Source organism: Notothenia coriiceps, unplaced genomic scaffold, assembly GCF_000735185.1.
Source record: "Notothenia coriiceps isolate Sejong01 unplaced genomic scaffold, NC01 NC01_scaffold00004073, whole genome shotgun sequence".
Taxonomy (NCBI): Eukaryota; Metazoa; Chordata; class Actinopteri; order Perciformes; family Nototheniidae; genus Notothenia; species Notothenia coriiceps.
In genome coordinates this window covers 112337-135393 of record NW_011336774.1, presented here as the reverse complement: position 1 = coordinate 135393, position 23057 = coordinate 112337, and the positions used below count along the sequence as shown (strand labels likewise).

The window sequence follows — 23057 nt, the reverse complement described above, 5'->3', positions numbered from 1 at the left end:
GGGGGGGGGGGGGGGGGACAGAAGGCTGGCTTATCAAATATTTATCTGTGTGCAGATTCTCTGGACTGGGAAAATGCATTACGTTTGGATCAGTGCGGAGCGGCATCAGATAAGTCAAACTGGACCACTGGAGAGGACATTTGTTTTGTTTTGAGAGAGAGAATGGCTAAGTGTTTGGAAACTGAATGGTCAATATGATTGAATTCTGAAGCTGTAGATGTAAAAGGATGCATAACATATGCAAATAATAAAAAAATAACATATGCAAATAATAAAAAAATAAAAACGGAATCCCATCCCATGCCAACTAGATCAAACTGTAATTGACTCCTTCTGAAATCAAGGTATGAATTTGATCCCGCACCCAAAAATGCTGGGAAAATATATATCAAAAATGGTACAGGCATACTTGACAGTCATCACGGTGCCTAATGCAATATATTGCTGGGCAACTGGGCATCTCTCAGAAGGGCTGAGGGTGTAATAACCTCTTACTGCAACTCACTTCAAAGTTGTCCCAGCTAAGCTCAGCTTCTCATCCTATAGCCTCCCGTGTGCTCCGTGTACAGAGTAAGAGTTTCCCCCCCGTGAGATCTGGGAAGAGAAAGTGCTCACACAGGCCTTTCTTGGAATTTGCGAGAAACAAGTAAAGTTGACGACATTTCTGGAAAGGGAACAAAGAGAAAAATGATTGTCTGTGGTACAGTTTCGATGCCACGTGGCTTTGCGAGATTTAATATAGTGAATCCGAGTGAGAAAGAAAAGAGAAGCTAGGAAAAATGATACGAAGAGAAAGACAGCGTTAAAGATTTATACACAGTCTGTTAAGTGCCAAGCTGGATTATCAGCGTTGAAACAGAGCTTTTTGTCTTAAGCTGTACAATGGGCGCCAATCCATTTGTAAAATTAGAGTCCAAACCACTGCCACTCAAGTGGAAAACCCCATTCAAATGCCCTGAATATAATCAAACGTAAAGTGCTTCCAACAACGACTTGCTTTTGTTTGAAATGCCGTGCTTGATTATTATTATTTATATTTTGCGCTTACTAAATCCCCATTGAATGCTCCGCTCCGGAAGATACTTAACCATCTTATTACATAAGATAAATTGAAACCTAATATTCTCTTTGTCATATTTAGTTTGAAGTATTGTGCTGTTATTTTCTAAGAAATCCTCTCTACCTTTCAAATACTAGATAAAATAACAAGCAAGCTGTTTTCATGAAATTTCTCTTAAACCGACCTTGAAATATGAGGTTTTAAATGGTTAAAAACTCAAGTGAAATGCAATACATGACATTTGTCTGCTGTAAAGAGTTGCCTTAACCAAAGGGTCTTCTTTAACACAAAGAAAACAATGATTTGAATGTCATCTAGAGGTCTACATTTAGGTTGACATTGTATGGTGCATATGGTTTTGACCCGTTTCTCCACAGAATCTGCACTATGCACACAGAACGGATTCCCAGTGTTCAGTACTGCAAAAATACATCACTCCCCATCATTACTTTGTTTTTCCATTAATAAATGCACGCTGCATGACTACGACACTTCTGACAACTGGCTGACTTTGAAATGTTACGTAAAGTATGAGCGTTTGTAGCTGCAAGTTAAATCACTGCTGTCTCTACTCTCAACCAAAACAAATACAGTGTCAGTGATTAAATAATAAATCAGATGTCATATATGTCACGTACAGTGCAGAACAGAAAAATAAAAAAATAAAAGGATGCACTGAAGAGAATCAGTGTGACACCATCAGCTCCACAGTAGCTAAAGATAAACAGCAGAGAGCAAAATAAAACAGGTTTTTCTAAATGTGCTCGATATGTCCCCTGATGACCGGCACGATCACAGGTAGGTTCACAGTCAGGGTACACTAAGCTCCAGTGTCAACAGTGATATTGACTCTATAGCAATGGGATAACCACACGATAAGAAGCTCAGATAAAATATAATGTTTACATTTCATTCGACAGGTACCCTCAAGAGTATGGCTGATGATCTGCTGCGCTCGCGGGAGAAACTCACAAAAACAACTCATGTTGCAGTTTGTGGGATTTCCTGCCGGCTTCGGAGCTGGATTAGGCGGTAACACCTCGGACGATGCAGCTCCCCGTCAACAGAACAGCTGATGTCTATCTCTCTTAGTCAAAGTTTGTATTGACACAGATCAAACGGACCCTCAAGGCAAAGTCGTTGTGGACAAGAAGAGGCCGTCTCATTTAAAGTCCTCCATGAGGGAAATCAGAGTCGCTAGAAAATAAATTACAGTCATGTATATACACTGGTTTTCTTTTTGTGTCACAGTAAAGTAATGACTCAGGGATTTAAAATGAGATCTCAGCCCCCTCTTTATCGGCCCAGCACTGTGGCCCAGATACTGCCGCGGAGACAAAGAGCAGTCCTTTTTTAAACGTTCCAAGACGTCTGTGGCCACATGGAGAACGTTTCATTTTCCCACCTACACAAGAGACGAGTTTTAACGAGCCAAGCTTAAAATAGTGTTTGAACAGAAGGTGGGGAGAGGAACGAGTTATTGCATTACCAACTAAAAACCACATGCACATTCATTTTTGTGCTTCAAACTACAAGAGAGCAGCAGGACATTGGCTCACACTCATTATCGTGACGTTCGTGCTGAGTGTTTCAACACTCATAACAACATTTCCAGTTTTTCTGAATGACAATCTTCAAAAAGGCAAGAATGGTCTTTGCCAGGGGGGCTGATTGTCACACAAAGCCCGTGTAGTAATTCTGCCCTCTGCTAACAATTCCACGGCAGAAACTGAGTAATGAATGTCCAAATTATTTACAAAAAATAACTTGTGTTGGCAAATAACCTCTCTGTGGCACAATTCTGATTGGGTTCTAAAAAGAGGTGGCTGATGGTTTTAGTTTGAGGGAAATATAAGGCTTCTTGATCCACTTTTTGGGACACTGAGAAGTCTGAACAAGTCAGACAGTGTATTAAAGGCAGCCAGCCCCATGCGTCTTCAAGCGTCCAGAGGTAACAGTAACATTGTTGCTGTGGGGGCTCCTGGGAGCTGATTCTGTCACAGTCTCACAATCCCGGCTGCTTTTTACACCACCGTTCCAACGCTCTCCCTCCCAGGTGGTCAGACGTGGGTCTGCATGCGCTTCTGCAGCGGCCGGGTGAGGTCTGAGTTCTGCGAGGAGGACTGGGAGTAGTGGGAGGAGGAGGAGGCGGACGCTTTGCTGTCTTTGTCGAACTGCACATAGGCGTCCGGCTTACTGTAGCTGCTGACGCTGCTGTCACACTGCGTGTCGATAAAAGAGCTGGAGTCGCTGAGCGAGGCGCGCTGGAACTCCCGCTCGCACAGCTCGATGGAGCTGCTGCCCATGCCCAGCACGAAGCGCTGGCTGTAGTCGTAGAGGCGGTTGGGTCCGGCTCCCAGGGTGGAGTAGATGTTGGTGAAGGACATGCCCGTTGGTACCCGCTGCTTTCCCAGGGTCCCTGTGTTGGTGGGGTTCCTCACCTCAGCGGCCTGATTCCCAGCCATGGTGGGTGTGTGGTGCTCTTTAAAGGTATTGACGCTGTAGTAGCCGTTTGTGGGGTCCTATTGGAAACACAGGAGAGAAAAAAGTATTTCTTAATTCCACATACTTTTACATTCTGTTTTTATTTCATCCTGGTTTACATTACATTGTTACTTATTATACGCTTGACCCAAAGCAAAGTGGACACTAGGGATTGTACCGGTGCTCCCCTGATCTGACGCTTAGCGCACTAACCCACTAAGCCACATCAGCCCTACTCTATTGTTTCCCTTGCACCATAAATGTTCATTTCTTCTTGCACTATTCTAATGTATTTTGATGTCTTAATTAAGTATATTTTGTGTTGCAGTGTAAAAGGAGCCTGTGGTTTTATATTGCCAAAACTAGTGTTATATCAATCTTGGACCTAGTCATAGTAACTAGGTATGTTATTGAATTACAGTTTCCACAGAATCGTCTCTTTGCTAATTATTACGTTAAGTGAGCTGACGCCAAGCTCAGAGGAAATGCAAAGAGGCTACATTTAGACGATAGTGTTAAGTGTTAGTTAATGAAAGAAATGTATGTGCGTTCATGTGCAGACGTATATATAGTTTGTTAATTGGATAATCCTGCAAGACTCCTAAAGAGGTCATGAGATGATGACCTTTCGACATCTGGAACATGTCCAAGTTTAGGAGACCTGACAATGTGTGTGCGTTAAACATGTTTAGGGAACATGTTCGTGTGTCATTTAGAAACGTATATCTGCCCCTGTGTTTCTTGTATTCATGGGAGCATTGCTGTATGATTGCTAGAGAGCAGGTAATGTTTCCCCATTGTTATTTGATGGTGTGCAACTAAATAATAATGATTAATCTAATTACTATTTCTGTGTTTGTGTTTTATTGATTCCTCTCTGTTTCATTCTTTCCTGTGTGTTATGCTGGATCGCCACAACACTAGGCTATAGCTTTGATGCATATAAAGCTTTCAAATCTTAAATTTTATAATAATCATATTTTTTTGCGGGAGCCAGTGTATCCTTTATTAGCGAGAGTGGGAGAAAGGAGGACTGAAACGCATAAAGGGACCCCTGGTTGGATTCAAACATGCATCTGTCTCAGCAGGGAGGAGCCAATGGGCCGCCAGCTCTACCATTTCAGACTTGCAGCGTCCCTATTAATGGAATTTTTGAATCCATATTAGCAATTTAATATAGGAAAAAATAAAAACCATGCCTTTGTTTATAAGCATTTACTTGTAATTGTCTCAGTGCTCAACAGGAGCCAAGGTCAAACTGGCAGTCATTACCTTTCAAATTTCAGAATAAATAAGCAGGCTGCCGTGCACATCAGGAGAAAAAACGGATTTAGTCAGCCCCCACGCTAACCTTAAAATCATGTTTCCCGCTAATTAAGCGGGCCTTGATGATTCATAGTTTGGCATCCAACGTGTAACTGCAAAGTTCACTCACATACCAGCTTTAATTGGACCAAAACGGATTGTAGTGTCTGCCGTTTCATGTTTGCACTGAAATGGCTTCTGAGGCTACAGCTGTGCGACGTGTTTGTCTGCTCGGCTGCAGACACTGTGCTGTTGCTAAGGGTCCAGTTAGGGTACGAGTGTGTGTGTGTGTTTTTTTCCTGCGAATGTATATGAATGTCACGCATAGCGAGCATGGTGGCAAATCTCAAAGGCAAACTGCTGGAAAGGGGAAATGAGAGAGACGGCCCGAGAGGATTGTCGTTATGCTTGTCATTATCAGACAGCAGACAGGGAGATTGTTTGCGTCTGGCCTTCGTACTCGCTCGGTCCCCCCTCTGCTCTCGCCTACTGCACGCTGTCAATGACTTGGATCAAACAAATCCGGCCCCGGAGGGAGAAGCTAAGCAGGCAAACAGAACAAAAGCACACTCCAGAGAGCCAACGGCAACATTGGTTTGGATAAAAAATGAACAGGTCAGAATTTGTTCCTGTGGCACTGATAAGCCTATACTGAAGAGTCTGAATGGACATTTTCCCTCTATGGCAGCTGTAGGCAGTCCAAAAAAGGGGCTTGACATGGGTCCAATTCAAAAAAATATTACACCCAGCCTCACTCCCTCTCTGTGTCAACGCCAAGAAACAGGTGAAAGCAGACAACCAATAACCGCCCAACCTCAAGCGAACACACCCACCACTTAAAATGACAAAAAATACATAATAATAAACACAGAATAAATAGAGACCTTACATGTGGCTCCTACACCCTCATTTAAAGTCAGAATGGTGAAATCCTGTTTGTTAGATTTAAGTCAGTGTGGGAGTTAATCTACAGTCTTGCCAACAAGCATACAGGTTTAAGGTGGAATAAACACCTGCTGAGATAATGTGTTCTGCTTGATTTACAGATACATGCAAAGCACAGAGGGGGGTTTTATTCAGGGTAAGTAAACACTTTCGCCTTATATTGGAATAACGTTAACAGCATCTTTATGTACATTTTGAAAAAGAGGGAAAGTACAGGGAGACTGTTACCAAGTTTTCTTTGGAGGATTCTTTGGAGGATTTAGTGACAACAGTTTGTTTAAATTAAACTTTTGCACAATATAATATGTGATTGTAAATATTTATTACACGCAGTGACTTTACAGAAGTGGGTTTATTTCCCCAGTGATGTGTTTGGAAAAAAAACTGTTCTACTTTTGACAAAGGGAGTGCGATAAAGAAAATTCACAGAACAATCCACCACACAGTGCAACGAATGGAGCCTTGTAGTACACAAGGTGGCCTTCACTTGCAGACGGCATATCAGCCATTGAAAAGGGAGATGAATGTACAATCTGCCGAGTAGCAAGTTGATGCTTTATTGCAGGAGTTACAAGAACAAAATTGCTTTCAAGTGCGATGGGAGAACTGAAAGAAAAGCGCCCTGTCTGTACAGACTGATCCGTTCATGGCCGTGTAAATGGGCGGGCAACTATGTACAGCACTAACGTCAGTTTGATTACAATAATTGAATCCTGGCTTCGCTCAAAAACATTGGGTCAGACTCATATATCAAGATTCTATATAAATGCTGAGTATCTATTGGTGATGTGATTACAATTTGTGATTTAGCTTTGGTTGTCAAGACACTATAATTAGGCTTATCACGTTGACTCAAAGAGATGATATAGAGATGTGGGATTTTGATAAGAAGATGATACGTTTGCTGGCTTTCTACAGCTTCGTAAATGATATGTTGCAAATTAAAGAGTTTACCATAAACTACTATAGTGTATTTTTAATCTATGTAAAGCATTTTTTAAGTGTGCATCAATAAATGTAAAGTATCTAAGAAAATTGATCTTATAAGACTTCACGAACACACCTGAAGTACCTACAGTCATCCGGAACTGATATTACAGCACTGGGATTGTGAAGAGTGGTGTGCATAATTGTTACAGTTGAAACAAACTCTAATAATGTTTCATTTCTGAGATTGAATGGCTGTGTCATAAAGTCTGTCTGCAGGTCACGATGGCTTTAAGCTGACAGATAGCACAATAATGGGAACATGATGTTGCTTTAAAGAACACTTTGAACACATTTCGAAGTATTGAATAATAATTCACCTTGGTTTAGAAATGTGAGAAAAGAGCAAAATCAGTGTACCTAATAAATTCTCTATGGTTTAAGTAACACTTGAAGATACTTAAAAAACTGCTTAAGGGTCACCAGCCTTCTATTTCTTCAAACCACCTTTGATGAGAGACTCATTAATACAAATCAGGCATCTATCGAAGTCGTTTCGCCTCTGGAATGATCTTGCAGGAGAGATATTAACGCTTTTCTGCTATTTTGGTCCCAGAGTTAAAGACCCAGCATACCCTAAAGGCTTCTCCCCCTCAACACCTTTTACCCGCCCTCATACTGTCGTTATTCACCAGTCGTACCTTAATGTGCTGATACTCCTTCTCTTCCTCTTGTAATACCTCCAGCTGCTTCAGAACAGACTCCTGCTGGAACTCTCCGCGTTCAACCTGCAAGGAAATCAAGAAAAGTATTTACAAAGAGTCTGTGTAGTTTCCCAAACTCTTCCACTCAGAGGGAAAAGACATTCTGAGGCGGAAGTATTTTACTTTCATCTCTTGTTATTCTTTGAATATCAGTCAGACATGTTTCCCCTTCACTCAGAGCTGGCAGGGAGCATTAATAATGTATCCGTGAATATATTTTATTTATCTTAACAGAATGCAGATTTGTGAGTGAGCTAAGCTCATTTCCCTGAACTAAAACCAAGTACTAAACGTATTAGGTGTTTTTCAAAGAAAATGTAAAACCTCACGCCACAAATAGCCGGAGCCCTGGAGCAAGTTTCATAATAACCAAAACACTGGTGCGGATCCAATGAGGAAACAGTTCTTTGTGTGTCTAGAAGGCATGTAGATACAGAAGAACACCCACTATAGGATTACCCAGTATGCATCTGCATAGTTACAATGTATTGGGGTCGGTTCGGTTTATAATACTTGTGGCATCATAGTGATAAATATAGACGCTATGCCTTGACTAAAAGAACATATTTACATCCTGGTCATTCATTTCTCATTAAACATAATATTCCACAGGAAATATCAATACAAATACATTGATCGCCAATTAAAATATACCCGACAGCTTGGGAATGGTAAGAATATACAAACATTTAAAGATTGCATTTGTTAAACAGACACGAGAAGTGAAAAGTAGAAATTTGTGACACTCACACTCACCATCAGTTGTTTCATGGAGGTGTGTTCTTCGTTTTCCCGTGCCGCGTTGTGGTCTTTGTGGACAATCTCCACCCGGATGTCGTTTTTCGCAGACACGACTCCTTTCAGATCTGGCAGAAACAGAACGCATGTATATCTCAATAAGCTGGATAAACACCATTCTGTACTAGTTGACATTATAATTTCCCCTAAGTGCAGTTTGCAGTATTACAGAATTTAGCACAGATCCCTGGGTTTGCTTTGTGAGCGCTCCCCCTATTCCCAAACAAAAACACAACATTACAAAACATTTATTAATCATTTGTTTCGTGCCAACACAAGATTATCATTTTCTGCACACATCTCACACAGCCTTCAACGGTGGCTCATTCTGTTTGGGACAATGCTGATGATACTGTCATATAACAAAGTCTTACTTTCTGTCTTAACTTTGCTTGCAAGTTCTCTCTGGTGAGCACAGATGGAGACGGGCAGTGAGGGCATAACCAGGTGCGCTTCCTCTGTAGTATACAGACAATAGACATGCTGAAGGGACCAGTAGCACAAATCTGTTCTTGGTTAAAGGCAGTGGCTGACTGCCTCTAACCTGAGTCACTTGGTACATGGGTGGGTGGCAGTGAACATGGCGCAGGATGTAAATAGCCTCAAAAAAGCGAATGCAGCCAGACTGAGATTGCATGGAATGAGCCCTTATTACAATCTGGACAGCACAAAAAGATGTCCATCTCAACAAGTCTTATAATCTAGCATTCAGTGTGACATTATGTTCTAGCTAAATCTTTTTCAGGAAATCTTGCAAGCATTTTAATGAAAACAAATATATCTACATTTAAATAGATGGACATTTTTTTTTTCAAGTGTGCTTTGGGGGCGATACAGTACTTTGGCATGCATGCTTAAGTGGATGTAACAGGGGGAGAGGAGACGTACTTCTCTGGGAGCGAGTGCAACAGAATGCTCCGATGGTGCCCATGAGGACAATGAGGGCCACAAAAGCTCCCACTGCAATGCCGATGATAACCGCCATAGGGAGAGAATCTGCGGAGAGAAACAAGGAAAGATGTCCTTCAACCGTAACTTACGACACACATCTCGAATGTACACTCAATTCAATACATGACAGAGAGTACACAGCAGCACAGAGGTCACTTTTCAGAGGTGAAGCACACACATGGACAAATACTCCTGGTCTCTTTTCTGTCCCTGCAACAAACAGGAACTAAGAAAACATTTGCTGTATTTCATCGCTCTAGTCTAAGGGAATTAGGTTATGAAATGAAAATACACAGACTCAGTGCCAAAGACAAACAAGTTCTGTACTGCAATTTAAACGAAAACGAATTGTCAAACCTTTTCTTATGAGTGCGGGTACGCATTTTCCTACTAATATTGTCTCATTATCCTACTGTCCAATAACTTTTAATTTACACTCATTTAGGCTAATAGAACACTTTCACCAGAGGCTTTTCTTTTCATTGAGTACAAGATTGCGTGCATTCGTTTAGGCATAATCATGTTTGTGTGTTTCTGCGAGGATTTTACAGTGCATTAGCGAATAGGAAGAGATTGCACACTATGAGCACTGCAAGCTCTCATTAAAGCACACTTTAATGACCTGAGCTACCAGCCCACGTTTATGACCTTCTCGCATTTTAAACAAATGCAAAACAACCAAGTCCTCTTCCTACACCATTAAAGCCTATTTAATGTTTTCATTAATCAATGTCCCTTTCACATAAACAGCTTATAATTGATCATTTGCGATAAGTGGATAGAAAACACAGCTTCCCCTATGGTACAGGGGAATAGGTCAGCAGACAGAAAGTATTAATTTTCAAGACAATGGTTTAATTCCTTCTTTTAAATATAGCAAGCAGGAAGCAAAGTGTGTTTTACATTCAGCAGGCAGTGTTGGCTGAGGGTCAGCACTTGCAATTACCATAGAGCTGCATTCGATGTAAAACCAGAAAACGAATTCACACCTACAGCACATCAAACGCATCAGGATTCAGGCTATGCAGGGTAACTGTGAATAACTATCTTGGAGTTCAAAGTTGATGACATTTCTAATTTTGAACAACTTTATTTTTATGGAATTTGAAAAAAATCTCAACTGAGGTTTATACTGTACTGTATGTACAAAAGGTTTTAGCATAGCATATACTCTAAATCAGTGGTTCTCAACCGTTTCGAGTGAGTCGCGGATGTGTGAGTGAGGAAAAAAAATTGAAAAAGAAAATTGGAATTCTTTTTTTTTTTTTGGGGGGAAAAGTCAAACTTTTATTTTGAAGGCCCGATTTTCTAACGCTGTGCATGCAGTCGGCGTTGGACTGGAAGTACCGGAGACCATAAACGGTTTTGAAAACTTCTGTCACGTAGTGATCATCTTCTCAATAACATATCTTTGCTGATGTTTTTTCGAGTCTTTTGGCCTTTGATCAGAATCAAGATTGTTGCCGGAAGTCCCCACGGAGAATAACTTTGCGGTAGAACTCTTCTTTATACATCCATGGGTACAACTTCAGATAAAAATAAACACATAATGAAATATGACCCCCGGTTTGATGATTGATAGGTCACAGAACAATGGGGGCTATCTACCCTTACCCACAATTTAAAGTAAGTCACACAGACTATCTCCTCTTTACTCTTCTTTGCAAGATGTCAGAACAAAGTGAAAAACAAACAATGGCATAAAATATTATTAATATGTCGGGTAGTAATAAATGTATTTATTTTTTTCTTCTCAGAGTGTACCAGAATGCGTAGTTTATGTTAGTATTTCTAAAAATCTCCTGGGGGAGAATCCCCCCAGACCCCCTTGCTGGGGTTGGGTTTTCAGCATGAGTGCCTTTCTATATAGTTCAGCTTTGATTCCATCATCTCATTAAACCTTTTTTAAAAGCATACTTTAGTTCTGTGAAGGGATATATGGGATATATGCAGTGTACTTCACTTTTATTAATATTGTATGCTGAAAAACGTATATATTACAGCACATGTTTTTGTTACATAGATTTGAGTGCTTCAAAATGTTGGGTCGCGATGTATTGACCAAGTAAAAGTGGGTCGCGACCCACCAGTTGAGAACTGCTCTAAATTATATATCTTAATGGTTAAGACACAACTAAAATGTGTTTTTTGTCTTTTCTATCAACATTCTTTNATTTAGTTCAGTAAATACCTTCAGGTTTCTGAGGTAAAATCACAGGGTAAAGATATAGATACATACTTGTATAGAAATAATTGCAATATATGGGTCATTCCAGAATTGGAGGACAATTTAGATACCAACATTTTTGAAAAATTAACCTTTTATTTTATAATTTTTTTTATGTATTTAGGAAAAACAGATAATAAACCATCAAAAGTGATTTGCCCAGCTAAGGCATCGAATGTATATTTTCCAATGAAGAATTACCCCTGTTACTCTAATTATAGTAACAGGGTTGAAAGTAACAGGGTTGAAAATCAATGCTAATTTGAGCCTTTAACCTCAGGAATTATTGCTAGATGTAGCATGTAATGCTACTTTCAAGGCAAGGAGAAACTTGGATATCTAATGAAAGAAAGACAACTTTGAAATTAATATGCTTTATTCTGATAATATGAGTAACAGGGTTGAGTGGGTTAGAGTGCCACACTCTTTTAAGACTGAAAGGATTGTAAACATATGAAAAATAAAAGAGAGGACTTAGTTTTGGTCTACCCATGGCACGAGCACTTGGCTTGCTGGTGTCACTTCCACTGTTTCATCTGACTTACAGTTTTTTCACTTCCTCTGCCAATCTAAAAAGGTTTGGGCAACAGGGTTGAACGCATGTTGAGGGACACACCTTCTGTGCAAAATTACTGTTATTTAAAATGTGTTTATGATGATTTAACAAATTGATTTACGATTACAAGAGACATATATCAATAGAATAATACCAACAAAAGTAAATAAAATCCCTATTTTAAATGCTAAATTTGACATGCAAGTTGGTCACCAAGAAGCGGGGACAAGAGAAAAATGCCATTTTAGGGGATGTTCGAGAGCTATTTGAGAATTTAAATAATATTTTGAAACCACTTTTTCTACAACTTTATATACATTTTGTCTCAAGACAAGTATGTTTAACACAACAAGTGCATGTTTTAGCTTTTTGGGCAGAAATAATCCCTTTCTTACCCCGAATTCTCCTGAAAGCCTCACCACGCTTTGGCTCAAAACGTCTTTACAACAGGGACCAGACTGTCATTTCTCCCCATGTACTTTGCTGCATGCAGTGCGAGCCATACTGTCATCGCTTCACACTGTGAAATACATTTACAGTAATAACTCAGAACAGATGACACTCTTCAGTTCATCCTGTAGCCGTAATTAGCCCTTTATCTAAATATGAGAAGTCAAATGGTGCTGAAATAGTTATTTAAACAGACTTTGTGGTACGGTCACATTAATAGATTAATCTGCCTCATAACAATATACACAATTTTTATCCAACACTGGAAAACCACTTATTATGTTTTTATTTAAAACAAAAGTATTGATGTGATTAGCCAAAGCAATTACACCTAAAGAGCATGCAAACTGATGATATTAGCGAGGAAAATGATCGAAGAGAAAACATTGACAGAAATCCAGGAATTTGAAAAAAAAATCTAAATATTGTTATTATTATGTTGGCCTGCTTTAATTCGCCTTTGTTGAGATAATATATTTGAAGTGACTTCTAGCTACCAGTTTAAGATCCAAGTTGAATTCCAGGGATTATTATTAGCGGGAACTGACCTCTAATGGGCTGGCTGCTTATTTCCAAGCTTCCTTTCCACTTCACTGGATGTACCGAGGGGCATAGCTCAACCATTCGCCCTCCCGACAGAAACAGAGCACCTTGGAGCTGCTGACCTCAGATCTGTTGTGCTCTAAAAACCTTCCAAATCTAAACTTCACTATCCCTGTAATAAAACCCCACTTCTAGTTTTTTAAAACATAGAGGGGAATTATTGGAAGGTATATGCAAGTAAGTGAGTCTTGCAGGCATGCAGATCATACTGTACTGTATGTTACCATGCTGAAATGTAGCTGGTCAAATTAAGGTTGGTTTTATATGTGGTTTGACGTCAAATTGGGCAGTGTGTTCAAACGGCATTGCATGTGGATGTTTAGGGATTAGCAAGAATAATGCAACATGAGCTAACTTTAAATACTTAACTGGCCTTAATAGTCTAAAGGACTTGAGACAGATTGTCAGTAATGTGACATTTTGAGTGAGGCTAATCAAAATGATTTCAAATACTTGGTGACTTTATCCGAATAATGCCTGTTTGTAAATGTTCTGCAAAGGTGGTGGAAGGAAGTGGCTAGTTAGATGAGACCAGCTGTCAGTAATATGATACATCTTGCTTGAACACCTGAACACTCTGCTGATAGTCATACTCACTATCATAATTTGAAGGCATGAGGCAATTGAGTTTGTAATGTGCTACATTTTAGTATAGGTGTGTTGCATTTCAAAAGCAGTTTTCTCCTTCTCCATTCATTTGCAGTGTTGCAATTGATGTTGGTGCCAGTTTGAATAATAATTGAATGCTCATATGCAGAATAACCAGACACACAAAGGCCGTCCAGAGACAGAAAAACACATATATAAAAACCTGCTCTGTGGGATATTCAGTGATTTTCCGTCCATCCCTCTCCCTTTCTGTAGTAATGGGATTTTATCTACTGCCCAAGTACTGTATGTCGTTAAACATATTGTGCCTAACACAAATCTACAGATCTACTTAGGCTTGTGGATATATGAATTAATATGTATTGCATGAATATATGGTCCTTAAGTACACACAATTGAAATCCTTTCAAGCATGTCATAACTTCCAACTTCTGCAGGACTATGGTTAAAGCCATGCATATATATGAAATGCCATATAAATAATCACACGCATGGACGTGCACAGTCCTCTCTTACACACGTAGTTGCTTGGCTAGTGCTTTTGAGATGCAGATATGCTTTTCCACTCTGAAAATGTTTGACTGGAGTAAGCAATATGTATCCATTAGTGACTTAAACACAAACGGCCTCCCCTGCTAGCTGTTTGATTATAATTAAATTACATTCGTCCCCAGGGAAAGCAGGAATCCTCATGTCTATGTGGTTTGCCACAGTGGGAGCCAGTGACACACAACGACAGAGACGCGAGACTGAATGACAAATTATAAACACATGGAATTTAAATGATGGCTTTAAGAAATCGGGGGGATAACCGCAGGGAAAACAAACAGGAAAGAAACATTTAAATGTGCAACAGCAGACACTGAACGCGTCAAATATGCACAGCATTGCCCAAGATCTACTGTATCATGGTCTCTTGCTCATCCGCTATGTTAGTTATTCACTGTCTGGAACCAGTGAGTCCTGCTGATGTCAGTGATGTAGGGCTTAAAAGCTGATTTATCTGCAACTGAGACAGTGGCATAGGACAATCAATGAACCTCGGGAGGGACACCCCCCCCACCACTTCAACCACAGTGTTTGCACTTTCACAAGTTTGACAATCCGATTCGCCTCAAGGACCGGGTAAGAAGATTCTTCATGTGGTTCGAAAAAAAAAAAAACTGATTAATTTCAATTATTCAGAAGGGTAAAAGGGAAGCAGGCTTTTGAATGTCAAATGCCAATGCAGGCAGGGAGGTGCAAGACGCAAAATAATAGAGGATGCATATGAGCAGATAAAAAGACAAACTAAGAGACATCCAGGAAGTGCTCGAGTGAAGTCCGCAGAGGCTAAATAAACATGCCATTTCAGCTTTGGTTGGTTGCTCGGAGTTATGTTGTGTTATAATCTTTATTAAAAGAATCCATCTTCTTTCTCTCACGGCGTCTTTTTGTTCAAAACAACACGCTCTCCAAAGAGATACATGGACATGTTCTGATATATTGTAAGTTATGTATTCTGTTTAGACATTAAGGCGGCAGAAAGGATGCCAGTGTAGGTTGCTATCAACAGAATTGGATAAATTAGTCATGATTTTTCCTTACGCCTCTTCTGCCTTTATATCAACCAAATTCCTGGCAAAGAAGGAGGGGGCTTGTTGCAGTTCGTAGAAAGTCATGGTTCTGATCTTGTGCTGGAGGGAATACTGGTATCCCATTCTCTCTGAAATGCAAAGCTGACGTCTGGGTTTTGAAAAGAACATCTTAACCCGCTGTGTGTTGCTTGATGTATCTTCAACCCCAAATCAGCACCAGGGTTGCTTACAGGCAAACTCTTTTGTTAGCTTTCGAAAATGTTCAATGATCTCAGCATTAGTTCAACATCATCCCGCCAGCTGCTTAAAACCATTTTTTTCTTAATTTTGTCTCCGATTTATCTCAGATGGACACGTGGAAAGTGGAAGATGTTAGATGCAAATCCCAAAACTAAGAACCTCTGCCACAGCGAGGCTTGCTTCCTGAATATCAAGCACCGATAATGAAGTCATTTGTTTGAGAGTTGCCAGGTCCCCCACCAAGGCTGGTATTCATTAGTCAGTCAGTGCCTCAGAAAAGGCAGCTTCACTGTGACTCACACAGAATATAATTAGCATGTTAGTACATTTCACCTGTTCATGCAATGTGTGACCACATCTTGTAAAGAGTAAGTCTATATTTATTGCTTTTTCTCTTCAAAGGCTTCACAGTGATGACAGTCGATTTCTTTTGCTTTCTCGTGAAAATTCATTAGCATGTGCATGCTATGTGCCACATACTGGTGCGCTAATGTGTGTGCGTGTGTGTATGCACGCACACACATTAGTGTCTCAAAGAAACTGCGATACTAAGAACAAATGAAAATACAGAGAAGAAATAAAGCTGCATATTCTGTTGGAAGCTTTTCAGATTCAAGGCTTTTATATATCACGGAGGGAACAGAAGACTGACTCCTGTGACAAATTGATTTCTTTTTGCCACTGTTGACCCCAGGATTCACGCTTGTATGTGAATGCATTTGACAACTTTGTGGGTGTGCATTTGAGCCTGTCTGCGTGAAAGACATATCAATAACACTGCTTACCATTGACAGTGAGAGACACATCCTTCTCCCCGTTTCCTACGCGCGGGACCACAGCGCGGCAAACGTACTTCCCAGCATCCTCCTGTCTCACGGATTTCAGCGTCAGGAGGTTTTCATTGCTAAGCACCTGCAGCAAAACAAAAATCAAAGACGGTCAAAAGCAGTGACAGCAAAGGGACCTTCACTTTGGAGTTAGCTACAAGGCAATGTTATTGGAAGGCGAGACAAAAAAGGGCCCCATTTAATACCTTAAAGGGCACCTCTCCTCAATTATTAAAATCCAATTTAGTGTCTGAGCTCAGTCGAGAAAATGGGTTGGCTTTGGCCTTTGGTGATGACAAAATGAAAAGGTGGAATGTCGGAATGTGTGGATCAAATCAACAGATCTCAACTGAGAGCATGTCATCATAGGCTGGGAATGTAAAGCCTCAAAATCGTAGGGTTAACAACACATGATTATCACATCAAATAATCCACCAAGAGTATTTCATGATGCTGAAAACATCTAAAGTCCAATAGGCTTTATCAGAGAAAAGCAGCTTTGACTCTTTTGTAAGCCACAGTAACAAATCAATACACTCACCACTCCAGAGCCCCTCTTCATCCACACTATAGTAAGAGAGGGATTTCCTGTCCAGGCACAGTTGAACACGGCATCAGATCCAAGGTCCACCTGCAAGGACTGAGGCTCCGCAGCCATGCGAGGACCAACTGTTGACATAAACATCATTTATTGTCTGTGCTACATCAATAATCAAGCATCAGCTGTGTTCGCGCCAGCCCTTGCATCTCCTCGTCAGAATAAACAAGGCAGTAAGAATCCATAAACCATGCATTATCACGCTGCGGGCGTTATTGGAAAGGCATGCAGTATTTCTTAAGGAGCCACTCACAGTGGACGTCAACATTGCGGCTGATGTTGGTGCTGCCAAGAGGGTTGGTAACCTCGCAGGAGACGGGCTCCGTAAAGAAGGAGTGGTCTACAATAACCTCATATGTGTCGCCGGACACCTCCTTGATTATGCTTCCTCCTTTGGCCCACCTGGTGAGACAGAGATTAGAAGACGGTTGGAAATGAGAAATGAAGGGAAAAGGGGGAGAGGAATTAAGACTGCAGTCAATAGCATTCTTTTGTGCGAATAAATCATCATTCTGGAGAAGGTTTTTCTGTGCTGGCTTCAGCATATTTTGGTGGCAGCCCTCCATGCTGTGACAAGCTCCCTGGTGACTGGGAGCAGACAGACGTTCCTCATTAAGCGAGGCACAGAGAGCAGCGCAGAGTGCCAGCTTAGAAAAACAAATCACAGAATGACAAATGGGTAGCGCCCTTACCTATGAAGACGTCGGTTGACACGGACTGTATTACACACAACCGCTGATGTAAATAAATTGACACGGGATCACATAAAGAACATCTGTTTGTGTTTGTGAGTGATAGCTTCTGTGACAGGGATACAGATCCCAGCCACGTGTTTAGATGAGACTTTTATGATGTCACGGGCAGTGGCGTCTCGCTCTGCGTGGTGTGGATGGCTCTCTGCTGCTACATCAGACAAGGCCCATTTATAAAAGTGAAGCGAAGGCATCTGTTGATGTCTTGGGTCTCTTTGGAGCATTTTGACGGTGCTGTGGGACATACAATGCATCGTGCATCTAAACTCTTCCATCCTCCACAATAGAGATGTGGCTGCATGCTGATGTGGCAAATGAAAAACAACAACAACAACGGAACCGTCTCCATTTTATATTCCTGGCGGTACGGAGAGCAGTTTTCACGGGATAGGGAACTCATTTGTTTTCCCTGACTAAGCTGGCCTCATGCTTCACTGAAATGCTATCATTTAAATGAGAACAGATTACCTCATTCAATCAGCAAGTGAAGTGATGCAGAATCCTAATTGGGCTTCCTGGGATTGTTTTTTTTCTTCAGTACTACATATTTTCAAAGTTGTTTTCATGTGTGACAAGGATACAGCAGAGAGCTTTGCAACACCTTTATTTTCAAAAATGTTGTAGACAGTTGTTTTTGGCCTGTTACATACCTGGTAGTACTACTTGTATAGTGTCTGGCTTTTCGCGTAAACAAACTAATGCATACCATACTTGGACGGAGAAGTGTAAAGAACAATATCAATGGTATAAGTAACACCTGGTGGTGACAAGTTAAAACGAAAAAAAAGCAGTTGGCAATCTCTCCGTAAGTTTCACTGTGTGGCCAGCTTGTGGTCTTGTCCTCATTAGCAGATGGAGGTATCCAACTTTTTGTTGAATAGTCTAGATGTTGTAAATTCAATTTAGTCTTCAGAGCATTTTTTGTGGACTTCTTGATCACATTGGCTTATCTGAAAAAAAAAATCTCAAGTCCATTTATAAGCTGTTCCGGAGTTTTCTATCAACTGATAAATAGTAAATAGTGCCTAGAAGGAAAACAATACTAACGGCATTTCTATGACAGCTGGATAGACTCCATCAGCATATGAAGCCCATGTGACATGATCAAATGCTCCAGCACAACTAAAAGGACGTCTTGGAGAATGTGCTCTGGGGAAATGTTGACTATTTCGACAATGATGTGTGATGCTCAAATATCATGTTACTGTTTCCATCTACACTCTACCAGCTCATACTGTAGGAGTTGTAAGAGAGTAAGGACAGATGTTGGGCCAGTCTGCTGCTCCCGATAGGAGGTTGCTGCAGCCAAGTTTGGGAGTCCTTGACGGTGTTGGAGCGAATAGAGACTGAATGCCGATGTCTGAGGAGAGCTCTGTTGATGTGCTGGGCCTTGTCCAAGACTCATGTCTAAACATAGCTGGCCCAGGGTAACACAAACACCTGCATTCCCATCGGGAGGTTAGAAGAGCCGGTGCGAGCTTACTCAAAAGCTGACTGACTTTACACTGCTGCTTCCTATTCAGGGATTTGATTCAGACAAAAGGTGTGAATCCTGTGCGCTCAAGAGTATCTGTGTGTGTGTGGGTTGTGTGTAAGCATGTGCATACAAGATGCATGCTTTCCCATACTCAATGGTCTGGAAGCTGACACTGTTGTAGAGATAACACGTGCGCCGTGAATAGTAGCAGAGAATGAAGGAGACATGGAAAAGTGGGAGGGGGAGGGGGGGTTGTATTTGCTGAATGTGATTAAGGTAATAAAACAGTAATAATTAAATTAGGCAGGTATCTGTGCCATCAGCATCAAGACCCACCGTAAATCAGGTCCCACAGTTATTATCAGCATGGTTAAGCACAGCACAGCGCCGCTCCACTCTCCCTCACATGCATATTAAAAGTGATGACGATTAAATTCTCAGAGAAATATAAAATAAATATGCAGGTTAGGTTACAGCATGCTGTAATTCTGACTTGGACATTAATTACAGAGCAATTTTATTTGATGTCAAGGAATAAAGCGAGTCCTGGAATGTAGTTATATGCATACCATCCATTTGAAAAAAGAGTCATATAGGCTATGCCATTAGACCTTGAACAAATAACTTTGAAGGGGGATTCAGGTCACTTCAGTCAGTTTGATAGTTAACTTTTCAGTCGGATAACAGACTTCAAATGTTTAGTCCAAACTTTTCAGAGTCATTTTCAGCTTGTTATGGTCGCATTGATTTGTATTTGCAGGTGCACTTTAATCTACAATTTTGAACAACTTTCCAGGCATTGCACCTAAGAACTAACTTTAGTCCACCGACACTTCAGAGTCACATTACTGCCCTTGACACATGTGTGGCTTACAAGCGTTGCAAATAATAATATTCAAGACACCGAAACAGTGACATGTATCAATTAGCTACCTCAAAAGTGTGCATATAGAGGGGAAAAAAAGATGGAGAATGTGGTGACAAGTCTGAAGCAAAAATCCAGCAGTAGCAACAACAACAAAGAGACAAGAAGTGTGGTGAGGATTCAAATGTCTTTTTTGCTGCAGTGCCATGCATGGGATGAGATTTTGTTGTGGCTGTGTGCTTGTGTGTGCAGACATGGGACCTGATTTGCTTTGTTTGGTATTCTTTCTCTTCTCTCTGGTGGGTTCTTGTTTGGATCTGAGAAAACCCTCTGTGTCTTCATCAGAGGCTGGTTGAGTGATTATGATGTGTGCCAGTTAGCCCTCATGCCATTATAAACAGTAATGAAGATGTTCCGACCCACTCGTCTTGATTCCCTGAGTGCTGAGTGACAGGCATGCCCATTACTCTTACTTCACTCACACTTTCATCTTCTCTTCCAACCCCCCGCCTCCACACCAACACCTCCCTGATCCCCTGGCTTCTTCCCTCTTTACTGGCCCCTCGAGCTGTGCTCTGGCAAAAGTTCAGGGTACCTGTAGAAATATATCTTATTTCCATTTTCACGTTCAAAGGCAGATTTATTGAGCCAGGGTGGCAATCATGACAGGTGGTAGGCAGCAGAAAGCTCCATGCCTTTCGCTAGTGCCCCCGCTATCTTGGGTCTGTGTCTCAAGTGTCCATTGAATTGGACGATGGCAAAGTGGCGCAGTGCACATTGGGAATGGATGGCCCTCTAGGGGATGGAAAAGAGGCCATCCGTCTAAGAACTGTCCTTGTGCCGTATCTGATCTCGGGCAGACAGAGTGTATTAGCACTGAAAAATGGCCCCACACTGCTTGACCAGCTTCCTGCCCTCCTCAGTGATATTGCTCTATAGGGGGAATTTTGGGGGGGCTCTCTCTCTCTCTCGTTGAAGCTTCTCAGGCAAGCATTATGAGCCCCAAAAATCCCCTTTCTGCCATGCCCTGAACTCCAATGGTGCACGGGAGCCCTGAAAGGCGTGTATACATTTGCAGATAAATCTAAATGGGAGACTATGAAACTGGTGGAGAGTATGACCTTGAAGTATGAGAAGTTATTAGTCTGTGTGATATTATGTAATCCTACAGTGGATTCTTCCAATGACAGAGAGCCAGAGCAAAAGCAAGATAAAGAAAGAAAGAGACAAGGGAAGAAATAAATTAGAGAGTGGGAAAGTGGCAGTTTTACTCCCTTTTAGCTTCAACAGCCAACCGTTTTTCACTGTGTAGTTTGTCAAACTAAAAGGAAGAAGTCATCTCAACTGCTATTACGTCTTAGCTCTTGATACCCCGGGGAGAAGTCTGAGTTTAACATTGATCCCGTCTCTCATAACAATAGAGGTGAAATCTCTTTGCTGGTGCGATAGCCGTCCTGTCTATGCACCGACACAATCAAATACAAACCTTGTTTTCCACAATATCACTGGCCTCTACCCTTTTCTTTTTCAAAAGGGCAGAATCCATCAAAACAGCAACATCTCTGTTTGGCCACCTGTGAGTGTGTTGTACATCCATTTCATTTCCCAGTACCATTACAAGATTCAGAGCCGGCCAATTCCCTTTGCTATCGATTTCATTCCATTTATTTTTCGCCATGTTTTGAAAACCTCCCACGCAGAAAACCATCTCTTGACAAATCACTCGAGTATCACACTTCTACAGGGCCATGCAAGACGTTATCAGAATAATAACGGTCCATTTAGTTATTTCATCACAATTACAGAAGTAATACAATAAATAACAACAAGTGTTACTGAGAACGTGCTCATCAATAAGCTTTAACAAACGGAGGAAGTGGATAAGAGGAATGCAGCTTTGTTGACTTGATCTCTTAAATGAAAAGTATTACATTAATGTGAGCAAAGCTGCTGCCAGGTGAAGATTTAGTACAAGAAAGGCTGGTTTGTCTACAAATACACTTGTTTATTTTGTTGCATTTTCTTTTTCGGTCTAACTTGATTTGCGGTATGTCAAGTTATGTTTCATTTGCAACTGTATTTTCAGTGGAGTTGTTTGGCAATCAACATAAGGTTGGGATTATAATGGAAACAGGAAATGGGATGATGAACATGATGTGTTGCTTTATTTAGTCATTTGTTTTTCATTTATTTTCTTACAAGCCCATTTCCCAGGGACTCCCTCAGATATTGGATGATTCTGCACTGCCCATTTAACGTACAGCTATGCCAGTGTTGAGCCTCTACAGGTAGTATTGTATGCTTTATTTAAACAGTAGGTGTAAAGCACAGAGAAATAAACAAGACCTGTTATTGAACGTAATCTGGCATGTTGTGAAATAACAGCATTCCTTCTTGTGATAGGGTTGTTGAATACGTTTTATACAGGCTACAGTAAAAGGTATATAGGGTTAGCTAGAGCATGAAATGGGCAGCCATCTGGTAAAAGTATGAAATGTGCAACTGTGTTTTATTGGTACAAAAGCTTACCATTGAAGCATTGGTAATGCATTGAAACACCTTGATATGTTTCTTTGAAGTTAAATAAAGTGAAAACGTATTGTGTCATCAACCTTGACATACAGTAACAGCAAAAGTGTAGCAAACACACAACTGATAGTAAACACAGCTTTTGAGACATTTGAATCATCTTAATAAAAAAAAAAATACCATAAAACTCAAATAAAACCTGCATGGGCTTCAACTCAAACTTACAGTACGCATTGTCATCCATATCCAAACATTCCTTACAGCATACACATAAAAACACAGCACACCCCCGGGGGGGGGGGGGTAACCTGCCTTCAAAATGTCGCTATAGCAAAACCCAATCTCCGAAAAGCTGTAATCTTGACAGCTTCATCAGATGTCACGCACATTATGTTTCCAGCTTTCCTCCAACACGCTGATGGACATTTAATGTTCAAGGGAGATGATATGACCACAAAGCAAGCAGCTATGCAACACAGCCCTGTATTGCTTTGCTGCAGCCCAAAGGAACAA

At 40.9% G+C, this 23057-nt stretch overlaps 1 protein-coding gene across 1 annotated transcript in view; it reads right to left on the bottom strand.

Moving 5' to 3' along the window:
* Positions 1-6: 6 nt before the first annotated feature.
* kirrel3b (kirre like nephrin family adhesion molecule 3b) overlaps positions 7-23057 on the bottom strand; it is a 56514-nt gene continuing 33463 nt past the window's right edge. Inside the window, exons 6-13 of the mRNA XM_010767164.1 lie at positions 17175-17323; positions 16865-16992; positions 16282-16408; positions 9172-9279; positions 8658-8741; positions 8236-8351; positions 7423-7509; positions 7-3582 (exon numbers count right to left, since the gene is read on the bottom strand). Of these exons, the coding sequence (XP_010765466.1) occupies positions 3121-3582; positions 7423-7509; positions 8236-8351; positions 8658-8741; positions 9172-9279; positions 16282-16408; positions 16865-16992; positions 17175-17323 (1261 nt within the window). The 3' untranslated portion in view covers positions 7-3120. The remainder of the gene's footprint in view (positions 3583-7422; positions 7510-8235; positions 8352-8657; positions 8742-9171; positions 9280-16281; positions 16409-16864; positions 16993-17174; positions 17324-23057) is intronic.